The 14339-nt window shown below is 47.1% G+C and overlaps 6 protein-coding genes across 6 annotated transcripts; 2 read left to right on the plus strand and 4 right to left on the minus strand.

Moving 5' to 3' along the window:
• Positions 1 to 579: 579 nt before the first annotated feature.
• N7517_003071 (NAD-dependent epimerase/dehydratase family protein) lies at positions 580 to 1485 on the minus strand (the record flags this gene model as incomplete). Its single annotated transcript, XM_056720801.1, has 1 exon — positions 580 to 1485. One exon carries the CDS (start codon positions 1483 to 1485, stop codon positions 580 to 582), a length of 906 nt encoding a protein of 301 aa, XP_056584936.1.
• A 1246-nt stretch (positions 1486 to 2731) lies between these two features.
• Positions 2732 to 3496, minus strand: N7517_003072 (SGNH/GDSL hydrolase family protein; the record flags this gene model as incomplete). Its single annotated transcript, XM_056720802.1, has 1 exon — positions 2732 to 3496. The coding sequence occupies one exon, from the start codon at positions 3494 to 3496 to the stop codon at positions 2732 to 2734; it is 765 nt and encodes a 254-aa protein (XP_056584937.1).
• A 900-nt stretch (positions 3497 to 4396) lies between these two features.
• Positions 4397 to 4810, plus strand: N7517_003073 (uncharacterized protein; the record flags this gene model as incomplete). The annotated part of the gene is made up of 1 exon (XM_056720803.1): positions 4397 to 4810. The coding sequence occupies one exon, from the start codon at positions 4397 to 4399 to the stop codon at positions 4808 to 4810; it is 414 nt and encodes a 137-aa protein (XP_056584938.1).
• A 340-nt stretch (positions 4811 to 5150) lies between these two features.
• Positions 5151 to 6203, minus strand: N7517_003074 (proline racemase family protein; the record flags this gene model as incomplete). Its single annotated transcript, XM_056720804.1, has 1 exon — positions 5151 to 6203. One exon carries the CDS (start codon positions 6201 to 6203, stop codon positions 5151 to 5153), a length of 1053 nt encoding a protein of 350 aa, XP_056584939.1.
• A 933-nt stretch (positions 6204 to 7136) lies between these two features.
• N7517_003075 (uncharacterized protein) lies at positions 7137 to 10401 on the minus strand (the record flags this gene model as incomplete). The annotated part of the gene is made up of 6 exons (XM_056720805.1): positions 7137 to 7999; positions 8046 to 8206; positions 8664 to 8796; positions 8856 to 9430; positions 9515 to 9714; positions 9766 to 10401. 6 exons carry the CDS (start codon positions 10399 to 10401, stop codon positions 7137 to 7139), a joined length of 2568 nt encoding a protein of 855 aa, XP_056584940.1.
• A 1549-nt stretch (positions 10402 to 11950) lies between these two features.
• N7517_003076 (uncharacterized protein) lies at positions 11951 to 13928 on the plus strand (the record flags this gene model as incomplete). Its single annotated transcript, XM_056720806.1, has 2 exons — positions 11951 to 12052; positions 12132 to 13928. 2 exons carry the CDS (start codon positions 11951 to 11953, stop codon positions 13926 to 13928), a joined length of 1899 nt encoding a protein of 632 aa, XP_056584941.1.
• Positions 13929 to 14339: the final 411 nt, after the last annotated feature.

Here is a 14339-nt window from a genome sequence, read left to right on the forward strand (position 1 = left end):
GTATATTGTGCTACCTGTCCATTCGGGGGTCTCCATGTTTTACAATGCGATTGTGAACTTATCTCAACGTCTCTTAACTCATGTTGTAGGTCCAGGCAATATATTGAACCCAAAAAGCCACACGGCTAAAAGGGGAATATTGAAAGTGCAACCCGTTTGCCAGCCAAGACTTTTGGTACCGGGCATAATCCAGCCTCACTGCCAGGATCATAGCCCGCTTCATTGCGCCACGGAGAAAACCTCGTTTATGGGCGGATAGGTGCGCCTTTGTCCCATGGATAATTTGGTACTCGGTGAGGTCGTTGCGTTCTTTGTTTCAATTCGCAGTCTGGACTGGGGCCTAGGATTTATTCAAAGACATCTTCGAGGGTATCCAAGATGGGAGAGAATAGCACCCTGGTTTGGTCAAGCGTTTAACACTGGAAACTCCACATTCGGCAACAAAGATCTGCTGATGTCATCGGGAATTGGCGCGTGACCTGCTTAAATAACACAGCCCTAGCCTCTATCCCTGCCTAGATATTTTGTACGATGAAAGAGGCTATTTACGAATATGAATAAGATTAAATTTCTCCAGACTCATTCATAATACTTCATCCAATGGTGCTCTTCCCGAAACCCAAGCAGCTCCTTAATTTTCCGGTTACTGATGGGAGCCTCTCTGGCCCCCAACTCTCGCGTAACCGAGACACCGGGACAAACCCGCGCTAGGAACTCAGCAGTATTCTCGTAATTCGTAATTTCGTCATTGACGGCATTAAAGATCTGAAACCCAAGGCCATCCTTCTGAATCGCGAGATCACACATCTGCCCGAGATCGCGAGCATCGATGTACGACCAGCCATGTGGCGCCCATTCTTCGGAATTTTCAACGTATGAACGGAACATAGACTGTTTGTACTCCTCCGGAGCAACAATGCGACCGATACGCAGTATATATATGTCGCTTCCATACCGGCGCGCAAACCCACGGGCAATGCTCTCGCCGCACACTTTTGAGATGGCGTATGTGTCCATTGGGTTTGCATCGACACTTTCCTCGACTGGGAAGGAGGGATAATCTACGTCTCCCTCTGCAAAACTCACTCCATAGACTGTAATAGAGCTGGCGATGATGATCTTCTTGATGCCGAGGCGTGACGCACCTTCGATTATGTTGTACGTTGCCGAGGTATTGCCGCGGAAGGTTTCTTCGTCTGGAACGATCATGTTGCGCGAATACCCGGCCATGTGAATGACTGCATCGGGGACTAGCCCAAGTGGCTCGCGGAACGGCTCTGTTAAGTGGAAATGAGAGCCCAGTGCGCTGTATACCTGTCCAGTGTTTGTCAAGTCGACACGCATGGTATGCACTCCCTCTTCTAGCTCAGCGGGAAGAGGAACCAAGTCAAGGTTTAGGATATCATGGCCTTGTTGGAGGAGATATCTGATAATATGCTGTCCCGCTTTGCCAGAGCCTCCTGTGACCACAATGCGTTTCCCCATGTTGTGGTATTGTTTGTAGGAGGGTTGGATAATGCGGGGTATAGATGATCAAGATATCTCTATATGATGTAAACACCGTAGATGGCGAGTCAATAAGTGGCTAGTCAAGATACTCTAGTTTGGAATGGAAAGCTCTTAGATGTGTTTGAAGATACAGTCTTCGCTTTTGCTGTACGCGAAGCGTGGAGCCGGAAGATAACATTCCGAAGTGTTCGGCCCGACAAAGATGGAACGAAAGCTTCCGGATGAGAATCACATTCATTGTTAATTTGCAAGAATACTCAGCTCATGCGACTTTTATTGATGTAGGACTTGACGACAGTAGAGACTTCGTATATTGATACTGTGCATGATGTCTTTCTTCTAACCAGAACGGTCAAGCCGCATAACCCGCATAATTCAGGGCATATACTTTTGTTAAAAAACAGTGATTTGAAAACATTGAATTTGGACATGGCCCAAAATAGTACGGGCAACGCTCTCTTGACGGCTTAGACTTGTTAGCGCTACTGTTACTTGCCTGGATCGCCCGTTGTTCAAGGTAAACCTCGTCCTATTGGTTATGTTTTTGTTTGTTCGGGGCAACAAGTGCCAAGTATGCATAGCCCTCACCGACAGTCGAGAAGTACATCGTTTGCACCCCGCCTGATTGCAAGCAAAAATTCGATGCTACAAGTGTATCGTGCAAGGTTTCTTACTTGTTTATAAAGAACTTTATCAGGTTCAAGATAAAAAGGGCGAATGATTTGAGAGCCAGTTATTTTCTATAGGCTTAGCAGGCCGAGAAAGAACCTTGAAAGCGTTCCCGTTTCACCTGGGGGTTTACCCCAGATCACCCAGGCAAAGTGTAACATATCTGATTGGTCCCGTCCACAGGCAGGTAGTTCTCGATAGTGCCTACGTAATAATGCCCCAAACATGTTGATTAACGACTTGGACCTCATATATCTTATTTGGTGTTGCTTTTATACCCTTATAGGAGGATTTGTGGTGATTCCTTGAGCCCCAAAAAGCCAGCATCAAAATCACCGAGTTGGATAACTAACGTCAGTCAAGATACTAGGCCAGCATTCTATGTTGCAAACATGGCAGGGTGAATTCAACTCCCTTGTTTGAACGGGTCTGAGTATATCGCCGAGTGATCGCGACGATGATGATATCTCACACCTGCTCTAGCCTGCTCTAGCCTGCTTGACAATCGTAATCACCCAGTAAGACTACACAGAGCGTATTGTAATGAATATATTCACAACAATGCTTTGGACAATGTGCTCTTGCGGACGGTCTCAACTAGAATATCCGCTACGGCCTTCATCCCATTAAGATTCGGATGGAGAAGTGGCCCCGATGCAAAGCCTCCAACCCAGGGTTCTTTGCTGCCAAGTGCATGTTCCTGGCTGAGTTGGTGAATCGGGACTGTCTCACACCAATCAGTTCGACCCTCCACGGCGACAGAATATGCATGTTGTAGAACAGCCGCAACACCACGGTAATGCTGAATCCTCTCCTGGGTCAGCGGGATATCCCGACCAGTTTGAGTGCCAGGTCCCAGAACAGCAAGATATTCGACCAGGAAGACTCGAGCTCCCGGGGCCCGTTTGTGTATCTGATCGAGGACTCCCCCTAGCCGTTCTGCCAATTCACTGGGAGCTAGTGGCGCGGATGATTGTAGCTCGGCATCGCAAGCATCGGCGATCATGCCGCCAATGTAGTTTATGTCGTTTCCTCCAGCAGTCACAGTGATTATATCGGCATCTTCGGGGAGGCTGGAGATTTGTGGCGGGAAAGTGGTGTTGAATGGGGTAGACTGTGGATCGACTGTTATGTTGAGCAACGTTGCACCAGAAACGGACAGATCAGTGAGATCGGCGTTTAAGTGCTGGGCCAGAAGATGGGGGTAATTCTGCCCTGATCGCAATGCAGCTTGTGGTTCGATTTGTGGGGGAATGTCAGGACCAGCAGCAAAGGAGCTGCCCAGACTTGCAATCTTGAGTTTCTTTGGAGATTCCATAGTCCAGCATAGAAGAGTAGAGCAGAAGAGCAGGGAAGCTTGACTCGAAGTTGGAGAGTCGCTTTGGCAGAATCCACAGGAAATGTATGCCTAAAATATCAGGCCTAAATGGCTCGGCCCAGCTGAAAGTTGGCTGCAGGCTGGCTTAGGCGGGGCGCAGCGCCCGTAGCCCTAAGCCCGGGCCTCGTATCTCCAAAGATCTACAACATAGTAGACATCAGTGGAATATTTTGTCTTACGCCTTTGGGAATGCCCGAGTATTGGATTGCAAGCATGACTTGGACCCGCTTGGGTTTCGACGGCCTGGCAGTTAGGGCGCCTGAATACTCTCTATAACCAAAGTCACAGACAACTCGATCTCAGCGTCTTTCTTCGACATGTACCTATGATAACCCTCTTAGTGGGTAGATAGGTGGCCTAACTTGAGCTCCCCCAAAGACCCGATTGGTCAGGTTGTGAATTTGTCCTAGGATATGCTAAATAAATGTTTTTGGGGTTATGTACCATGTATAGAAATCAATGCCTTGAGGTCTTACTTTGCCACGTGTAACACACGAGAGTCAAACTGTCCAGCAAATATTGGCGGTGTTTCCTATTTGCCCCATTTATACTGTTACATCGACTAACATAGCACATAGCATAAGCATCTAGGAAATCTATTTCGAGAGATCATGGCGGAGTGACCGTGAGAAACCTCAAAGTGTGGGGGCCTCATCTCATAGCCTATGCTTTGGTAATTGGTAGGTTAACAGCTGAACATTGAGAAAAGACTTAAATACCTTCGTCCCTTCTGTTGGCACTTTCCTTCTTATTCTCATCCGCACCACTCTCATCCAAACATCCTTTCACAATCCAAATATCTCTTCTTCCAACGATCCAAACAACCACCAAATCGCAAGCATGCAGATCTCTCAGTTTCTTCTTGCAGCTGGCCTTTTCGCCTCCTCTATCTTTGCTGCCCCTGTTGCCAGCTCTGATTGGACCATACGAGAGATGAAGCGCGTCTGCAACAGCGAAAACACCTCATGCACCTGGACATTTGGCATCGACTCTGGTTCAGGCATTACCGATTGCAACTATGTCGTGGAAGCCGACGATGCCTCTCACGCTAATGGAGGCCCTAGTACATGTGGCGAATACTCCGTCAGCTCGGGCTGGAGCGGCCAGTTTGATCCTACCAACGGCTTCACTACCTTTTCTGTTGTCAACGACAAGACTAGTCAGCAGATCTGGCCTGCCTACACTGACTCGCAGCTTGTCGGCGGAGAGGTCGTCAAGCCTGACCAGAGCTACCCTCCCACTGCTCTTCCCTGATTGATCGAACAGTCCGAGAAGCACGTGGAAGAACGGCTGTTATGACCGATTTAAGCCGACAGCACTACGTCTCTATCAAACCCACATGCTCCTTTGTGATAGTCGATTTGCGATCCCCTTTCTTAAGTACAGTGTCGGAAGAACGAAATGCGCACTCGGAATGGTGTATATATCAATCCCTCACGCTAGTTCGTTAATAATAGTTGGGTTCTGATTTTTGAATATTATAATGCTTATTCTGTATTTTGGTGTAGCCTTGAGCTGGGAGTAGAATAGTTGCAAGGACGCCGAAGACTTCTCGAAGGCAGCAGCTCAACCACAAACAGTTCTTATTCCTCCATTAGCCTTGAATCAATGAACTCGGTGCCATTCGCCACTGATCACCCACCCTGAATCCCTCTGGGAAGGGGTCACTCGAATCAAGAACTATCTGTTTGAAACTAGTTATCCAAGCCCTCCCAGCAACGGTCGAGAGAATAGCCTGATATCCACCGACTTGTGTGATTCCACGAATATGACTGGTAAACTCGGTACCAATAATACTGCGATGTTTGAACATCTCACCCTCCGCCAGCTGACCTCTCGCGTGCAGAACGGCAAGTCGAGCACATGTGCCAGTACCACAAGGACTGCGATCAAAGCGTCCGGGTGACACAACAACAGTGTTGGTAGCAGCTTTGCAACCGACCTCTTGTGTGAGAGGCTCCGTGAACCCCAGAATACTGACTCCCTTGATTCTAGGATTCTCGGGGTGAACAGGCGTGTAGGAGGCCTGGACCGCGCGTTTGATACGCTCGCCAATCTCAACTAGCTGCGTGCTATACTGAGACTCGATTTTCAGTCCCACAGAAGCTGCATCCACAAGCACGTACATCATACCTCCCCAGGCAATGTCAACGGAGACCTCTCCAAGGCCGGGGACCAGGACTTGATAGTCGAGTTTGAATACAAAAGCGGGTACATTATCGAATGACACGCTCTTGCATTTGCCCGCTTCGCATTCTGCTCTCACGGTGACCAAACCGGCGGCGGTGTCCAGGGTCAATTCGGTGATGGGCTCTTTCATTGGAACCATGCCGGTTTCCAGTAGCACGGTGGCGGTGCAGATTGTGTTGGATCCCGACATAGGTGCATATTCTTCGCTTTCCATGATCAAAAACCCGGCATCGGCTCGTGGATCACAAGGGGGTAGGATCAAATTTGTGTTCATTGAGCACCGGCCTCGAGGCTCGTTGAGTAAAAGCTGACGTATGTCGTCTTTTTCGTTCAAAAAGTGAACCAGCTTGTCATACATTGTACTGCCAGGGACGTCGAGTACTCCGCCGGTAATCACATCGCCGACTTCACCTTCGGCGTGGCATCCGACGACTGACAATGTACGCGAAAAGGGCATGATATTCGGTTGGCTTGTGGATTTGTTTCGACAAGAGACTGAACCAAAAAAGAATATTGCCTCGATTAGAACTCTGAATTGATTTGAAAGGACGATTTGCAATTCACAAGATCCCCACAATATTTCCGGGCGTAGATACTTATACTAGACTAGAACCTAGCCGCGGAAACTTGAGCCAAAACCGGTAAGACCATTTAATCTAAACTAAGGGGTGGACTCTAGCCAAGGGCATATAATTGCTTTTGACGTGCTTTTGAAATGGACTGTCAACTTTATGTCTTGACGCTGGAAGCGCTGCAGGCTCCTAATTCCTAAAGGCTAGCGAGTCGTGATTATGGGGACGCAAATTATAGTTCTGACATTATGATAGGGCAAGAGCTGTGGTAATGATTGATCAACAGGTTTATCCACACATATGCATGAGACAGGGGGCTTAGGCCCTGATCGAACATCAGCTGAGAGAAAAAGGACAACATCGTGGACTACACAACCTTAACGTGCATAACTTGCTTTACATTCCGATCTCTCGCTATTTAACCGGGTAAGCCTACTATCAGGTGACCTATTGTACTATTCCAAGTCTATCTAGATGTTTGCTTTAGTTATCAAAGGCGCAAAAGGAGGTGTGATGAATCGAGTCCACTTGCACCCCATGCAAATTCGAAGCGAAATTGTCCAGGCTGTGTGCTTGCCCAACCCGTACACAAAATCTGGGGAAAGATCATCACCCTAGAATAATGAAGGTTTTATTTTCAAAACAACAGACGTTCTTGATCTGCTAGATACATACGTTATATTGGGAAATGAAATATGTCTCCTCTCCAATCCCATTGCAAATCTACCGTAATCATGATTTAGATTAAGGATAGGATAATCATTAAATATTCTCCTCCCTATTATTTCAATTCCTAGAATCTGACGAGGATCCAAAATTTATTCATTGTTGGAAAACAATATGCGACGGACATTCGGCCAATAAGTCCATACTAGAGTTGTAAAAACAGTGGTTGGTATAGCGAAGACCCAGTAAATCCAGAACTTGTTGGACATAGTCCAGCCAGAGTCCCCGCCGAAATCAAAAAATGACATGCTGAAGATAGCGCAGATGAAAGTAGGAGGGAGGAACGTAAGTGTAACAAACGCGATCGTTTTCATCGTGGCACTATCCAATTGAGTTGCTCGACCAATTTCAAGGGTAACACTGGCATCATGCTGAGCCACAGTATTAAAGGCCAATTGGATTTCATTTTGCAGTCTCTTCTCATTTGAAATAGACCGGGATCGTAAGTTGGCAATGAAAGACTGCCAGGATCGCAGACGAAAGTGGATGCCTTCGGAAGCAGCAGAGTCATTATCTGGGTTCGAATTTGTATAGCTCTCGTGTTGGATCAAGACGTGCTCCACATTTTGCAAGGCAATGTCGAGCGTCTCGTTCACATGAATAGCATGTCGAGCGATGTCGTGGAGTCGCCTGTAGTCGGGCTGTGGTCTCCCTTCTGGTTTTCCTTCCGTCTCCGTCAGTCGGACATGATCTCGAATAGCCCATACAGAGGGCTCCTCCATCAGCGCAACCTGCTCGACTAGATATGGATAAATCCAGAATGGATCGTTGAGCCAGCTTTCATTCGGTTTCATCACTGCTCTCAGGAAACGTTCTTTGACAGCCGGGTCGAGATCAAAGGCGAGGACCACAGTTTGATTAGTTGAGGGCAGCCATCGTGTGAAAATATTCGTATGATACCATTTGAACTTGGTATCAGGGTCTACCTTTTTCACGGCGAATTTCGACCAGGTATCTAAAGAAGTTAGTGTTGTCTGGCCATTCATCTTTAGCGTACTTACTGAAACCAGTGGTGACACCGGAATCTCGCGTCCTTTCACATCCAAAGTTGCCATTCCCCTGACGGAAAAAATATGACCACCAAAAATGAGGCATACAAAATGCATCAGTGAAGGCTTGTCGACATTGTGAACATCTCTCAATATCGGTAGAATCGGCCACACTTGTAAAGTTAGGAAGTTTCTCTCAATTTGGGCCAGTTCACATACATTATACATATTTTAGACCAAGCAGGAATAATATTAGAGAGATCGTTTGGATCTTCAAGGTGAAAGTTCGCCCGCCGAGTTTGTCGCCAATCGCTTGCATCCACTGCGTTTCGCTGCAATATTAGCAGACTAGCACAGTGTCGACTCTTCTGCTCCTGCATTCTGGTTTCACTAGATGTGATACGTGCTCTGAGCCAGGATATTTCGAGTTTGTTCTAAAGAAATCCCACGGGAGTACAAATCTCACTGAGTGGGGGGAAACGGGAAGGCGCTGAGAGGGACCGTGCTCCGTCAGCCTCAAATGTGCAAAGAAACAGATTCAATTCGAGATTACATATATATTGAAGCTTGTACCAGTCTGATCAGCGAAATTCATCGTTTAATGTTGGTGGCCCAACATATTTCTCGTACCCCCAAGCCCAGTACCAACCAGAGGCAATTAGTATAAACGCAACAAACACCACTGGTGCATAGTTGACCGTATCTGCAGCGACAGGGATTGAAGAAGGCATACAAAATAATGGAATGACAAGAATACTCCATCCTAAAAACGAATATGCGATTAGCGACGGCGATGAATCGTGCCAGGTAGTTCGTACTTACCCAGTGCCACAATATTGCAAGCTAGTCCGAGTGTGCCAAGGTCAAATTGACCATTCTTTATGTGTCGTCGACCTCCAGCAAGAGACACGACAATTGGACAGGCATAGCTGACAGTCAAGGTAATGACTCCAACGCCAGTGAAAGCATTGAATGCAGTACTTGACCCGAAGTAGATAAATCCGAGCAATATTTGAACCACCATGCCAAGCATCATAGCATTGAAAGGTACGCCATCTCTGTTTACCTGCCTCCACCATATGGAGCCTGGTATACCCCCGTCGCGAGCAAACGCCCATGTGCTTCGGGAGACAGCAGTGGTGCAGCCTATGACACAAAACAGAGAGAGCACTATTAATGGTAGGAGAAGTAGGAATGACCCAACTGGACTTCCAATAGCAGACTTGATAATACTCGGAACTGGCTGGCCGGATTCAAGAGCGGCTAAAATTTTTGTGTCGGGGAGCACAAAAACCAATGGAATAAGGAAGAGGAAACCGGCCAGGGTGTTAATAATGACCGTTCCAACCATTGCTTTTGGGACCTGTGTTGATGGATGCTGGACTTCTTCACACATACTTTGACGGGTCAGTTAGTATTCTCATCGCGGAGAATGAGACAGGGGATGTCCCTTTGGGGTTGAAACCAGATATGTCACCTACCAAATCACCATGCCAGTGGAGGAAGTGCTATAAGCTGCCTGTAGAAGTCCGACGCAGAAGGACCAGCCTGCTGGCCAACCAGACTCGGGCTCAAAACTAGTAAAAACATATTCGGCGTCATGTCTGCCCTCTTTCGCAATTGCAAGAACACATATCACAATAGCCAACAATCCTGCAAGCGTCCAGAATATTGCGAATGTCTAGTTTATGTATTAGCACGGCGGTGTCGTCACAAGGATTGTTAGACATACGTCAAGATAAGGTAGCCATTTGTTACCAAAAGCCGATACTGCGTTAGCAAAGAGTGTGACTGCGAGGAATATAAGAAAAACTTGATATGTTTCCGCTTGGAAGATTCCGATCCCTGGAGCGGACTCGAAAACGTTGATACATGAGATGAAGAAAAGAGTGCTCCCAAGGTTAACTGCAAGTGTGATAGTGATATTCCCAATGACATATGACCATCCGCAAATCCACGAGGCGATTCTTCGATATGACGGTGGGGATAACATAAAAGTCTGGTAGTAGACCCCTCCGGCAGTTGGATAGACCGAGGTTATTTCGCCAAGTGAGGCGGCCACACATAGAGTAATTAAAGAGACGGCAAGCCATCCCCAAATTATGTTGACAGGGCCTCCCCCAATAAGAGGGTAGGTGAAAGTTGTAGCCAGTCCATATGGGATTGCTGCCAGTACAAAGGACATGAAAGCTACCTGAAGCGTGGAGCGGTTTCGAACGAGTTCAGGTTCGTATCCCAGAGCTTCCAGTGCCCCGTTTGCTGAATATTGCTTGCCCTCTTCGATACCGGGAAATTCCGCAGGTGAATCGGGCTCGGAAGCTTTGTTCTTCGAAGAATGATGCCGGTGGGCAGTAACTTCGTCTGCCATGATGGATGTTTGGCAAAATCGGGACGAGTAACAAAAGAGTGGAAAGCTACCTAGGATCCAGAGATATTTGATCAATGCTGGCTCAAACGGCTAAGCTGCAAGGTGTCAAATCCTAGGTATACAACAATGTAGTAGTCATATAACCACACATATCAAGGAAGTTTCGAGCGCAACAATCATTAGGAAATTCAGGCTTTTTATCCCTTATTCCACCGAGTGGAATCCAGTGCGCAGGCTAAGCCTCTATTGGCCTCATAAAATCTTGAGCACATTGACCAGTGGGGACAAAATTCACTCAAGCCGTTACCCCATATCTCTCCCGAGGCATGTTCCCGAGGTCTCTACCAAGTGGAGAAACGGATTCTCGCCGAGATAACGTTTGACAGAAAATTCTAACGGACAACCACATACGTGATGATAAGACTAGTAGAGAGATTGGACAAACAATATGCCTGAGCTGAAACATAGACGATACTCTCCGCATAAGCTTGACTGTTTTAGGTATCCAGGCTAGTCCTAAATGGGTTAGGACTTTAACTCTAAAATGCAAGGCGGCTACGCTATACCAAATATGGCTGGTTTACATGTGGGTCCTAGTCCGAAGCTCACTCTCAGGCCCTCTAGGCTCTAGGACTTGTGAGAAATATATGGACATAGATTAGTATCGATTGGGTTAGATGCCAATATAGGGGATAGTAACCAATTGACGCAGCTCGGCAAATGACATTGATAATAGGATGTTGCCAAATATTGAAATACTAATAAGCTATGATCATAACATCGATGAGCTTCACCCGTTGGATTTCCGTGCAAATTTCCCCTCATGATATGGAGAAAGCTAAGATAAGAAGGACCGGAGCTTCTCCGCATATATGATGTCATAGTAAGACATGGTGCGGGGAGAAATCGATTCAGGAACGATTTGCCATTGACTGAGAGTTAGAACATGGACACTCTGTGTTTCCACCAAGAGCGAAGTGGGATACTCGAATGGTGAATGACTCCTCACCAATGTTTTGTGTCAGAATCTGCCTAGCTATGAAAGATTCTACAATATCTAGTCCAGCATATATATATATCTATACCCGTACACCTATGTTTGTTCTTAAAAGGTCTTGTACTTGTTGCCACCCAGGTTAGTGATATGTACCTGGTGGGGTGTACATCTGTCCAGGTCCAATCCTAGGCATGCTGATGACCTGAAGATCAAGTATTCCCCAATAAGAATTTCCTTGTTAATGCTTGACACAGGTCACGCGCATGTATGGAAAAGGCGCTAGTTCGCATTAAGAAAACGAACCCTCCAGGCGTATTTTTGTTCCTTTTTTGGATTAGTGTGAAATATGCGGGGGTGAGCTGGATAACTTCAATCCAATCGGGAGGGTCTCAGAGGTGAGGCGTTCCAAGGTTACTTATCGGCAGGTGATCGGATCCCGGTTCATGCACCGGTCTTCGAATTCGATGATCGGCTTCTCATCCGATGCCCCGCCATCTCAGATATCTTTCCCTGTCTTAGCGAAACATCTTCAATATCTTTGCTTTGGGTAGAATGGAAAGCACGGAAATATTGTCTTCTCCGAAGAAAAGGCAGAATCCCAACCGGTGCCGACCAAAATCAAGAGGGGGCTGCCAGAGGTGCAAGCAGCGGCGAGTAAGTCGAGGTGAAAGATACACAGTTTTTCCTTCTAAGAAGGCCCTCTTTGAAATGCAAATAATTAATACTTATTCAGCGCAGATGTGATGAGGCAAAGCCAAGTTGTCAGGAATGTACCAGGCGAGGACACACATGCCCCGGCTACCAAAAGCAGAGCTTGCAATGGCGATATGTTTATAAAGGCAGCGAAGAGCCAAATCAGCGAATACCACCAAAGGAGTCTCCTGACACAGTTGCGACCGAATTTCCCGAGTTCCCCGAAGTGAACAATCCAACACAGGAGGGAAAAGATAATCTTCAGAATGAAACCCAGAACCTCTGGGATACGGCCTGCCCAAACCTCTTTGACCAGCTGCCGGATTTCGATGAGCCAACAGATGCTTGGTTCTACACCGAGTTGGGGTCTAATAGTACGGTTTTGGCGAAGCCTGAGGGCGAGTTGGATGGGTTGTCGATTTTGCGTCAACGACTGGCCAACACATCCGTCCCCTCCTTTCTCATCCAACTGCCAGTGATGTTGGTTCAGTACTACTTTCATACGGTTTGTAACCAATGGTCATCTTTTGACTGTCCTCTCAATCCTTTCCGAACCATTGTCAGCCGGCTCTGGAGTCGAAATGCGGCGATTTACTTTGCTATCCAGAGCATGTCCGCTGCCTCGTTGGCCAACGATTTTCCAACCATGCGAGCTATCGGAATACAGACACAACAGCAGGCAATTGCGTGTCTGAATAACAGTGTCCAAAAAGGTTCCACTCAGACAAAGGATGATGAGTACTTTCTGGCACTGCTTATGATTGGATCCACCACTGGTTGGCACGATGCTTCCGATTTGGGGCTTCCATATCTGAGAGCGGCCCAAGACCATCTTCTGAGACAAGAACGCCAGTGCAAGAATGCAAATTCTGCCCTCGCAAAACAACATCCACTTTTCAAACAGTGTCTCCTTTGGTGGAACTTACTAGCTGCCTTTGTGGCAGAGGAGTCACCCATTCTAGACATAGAAAGCTCTACAGAAAACAGCGACACAGATCTTTCAGTCTATCTTGTCGATGGGGAGATCCTACCGCATCCCTGGACAGGGTCTCTCAGATACTCATTGAGTCTCTTCTATCGAACTGCAAGAGTGATTCGAGCGGCAAGAACCTCCCACCGCCGAATGCCACGGGCTTTGGATCCTACATTAATTGACTTGAGCTCCATGGCTGAAGAACTCGAGCTCAGACAGAAAGCTGAACACCTCGAGGACAGAATTTTGTTTACTGGCTTCTCATTCTATTGTGGGCCTGTCGATATCGGTGATACAAACACGCCACCGTCGCATTTTCTTACGTTGGCCGAGGCATATCGATGTACGGCACTGTTGCAAATTTATCATGTTTTCCCAGACATTCTTGAAGAACGACTACGAAGTAACCAAACTGCGGATGGCGAACGTCCTATTCCGGCACTCTTTTTGTTGTTATTCCCGATTCCCACCGAATGGTCATCACGCTCGGTAGAAGACGCACGACACACCCTGGCACTGCACATTGTCTCCCTATTGGAGCAGCTTCCTTCAACATCTGGAACGAAGGTTATGCAGCCCATAGTTTTGGCTTGCGTCTCTAGCGATCTTGTTTTCTCGTCTGGGTCTGTGTTGGGCGCTGCACAAAATACGATTCCCAGTCTGAATACGCTGGATGTTGATATTGCCCAGGCCAGAAGAAAGGTTAAAATGCGGTTGTCTGAACTTATCTTAATCCTACCAAAGCTGCCAATGCAACGCATTTATAACGTTGTGCATGAGACCTGGGACCGTGCAGACTCTGGTTTAGAAGCGTTCTGGCTGGATGTTATGCTGGATTTGAATTTGGAAACGATTATGGGATAGGCTCAGTGTCGTATCCAGAGTCCTTCCCCTGGCCAATGTTATCTGTTCATCAGCCCCTTCAACTTGAATCCACTCGATGAGACCTGCCTTCAGGAAATGTTCTAATTTTGTAGATGACTCTCCCATAAATGCCACCATCAGCGCTTGTTAATTTTATATTTGTGTTCATTCCGCTGTTTTTTTTCCCACTAAACAGCCATTAGATTCAAAATGTAAGGTTCTCTGCGTTCGCCTTAAGGCGTGGCCTCAGGCTACGACTGATGCCTAGGTCCTTTGGTGACAGCCCATTCCATACAAATTGCTAGATGGCTCCTTCCCTGTCCACTTTTCATAGTCAACCCACCCTGCGGGCTGTCTTCTCTTTCTCATATACTTTTACTAGCCAGGATTCCTAGCACACCCCACCTCACT

This window comes from Penicillium concentricum (genome assembly GCF_028827145.1).
Source record: "Penicillium concentricum strain IBT 3081 chromosome Unknown utg000001l_segment0_segment0, whole genome shotgun sequence".
Taxonomy (NCBI): Eukaryota; Fungi; Ascomycota; class Eurotiomycetes; order Eurotiales; family Aspergillaceae; genus Penicillium; species Penicillium concentricum.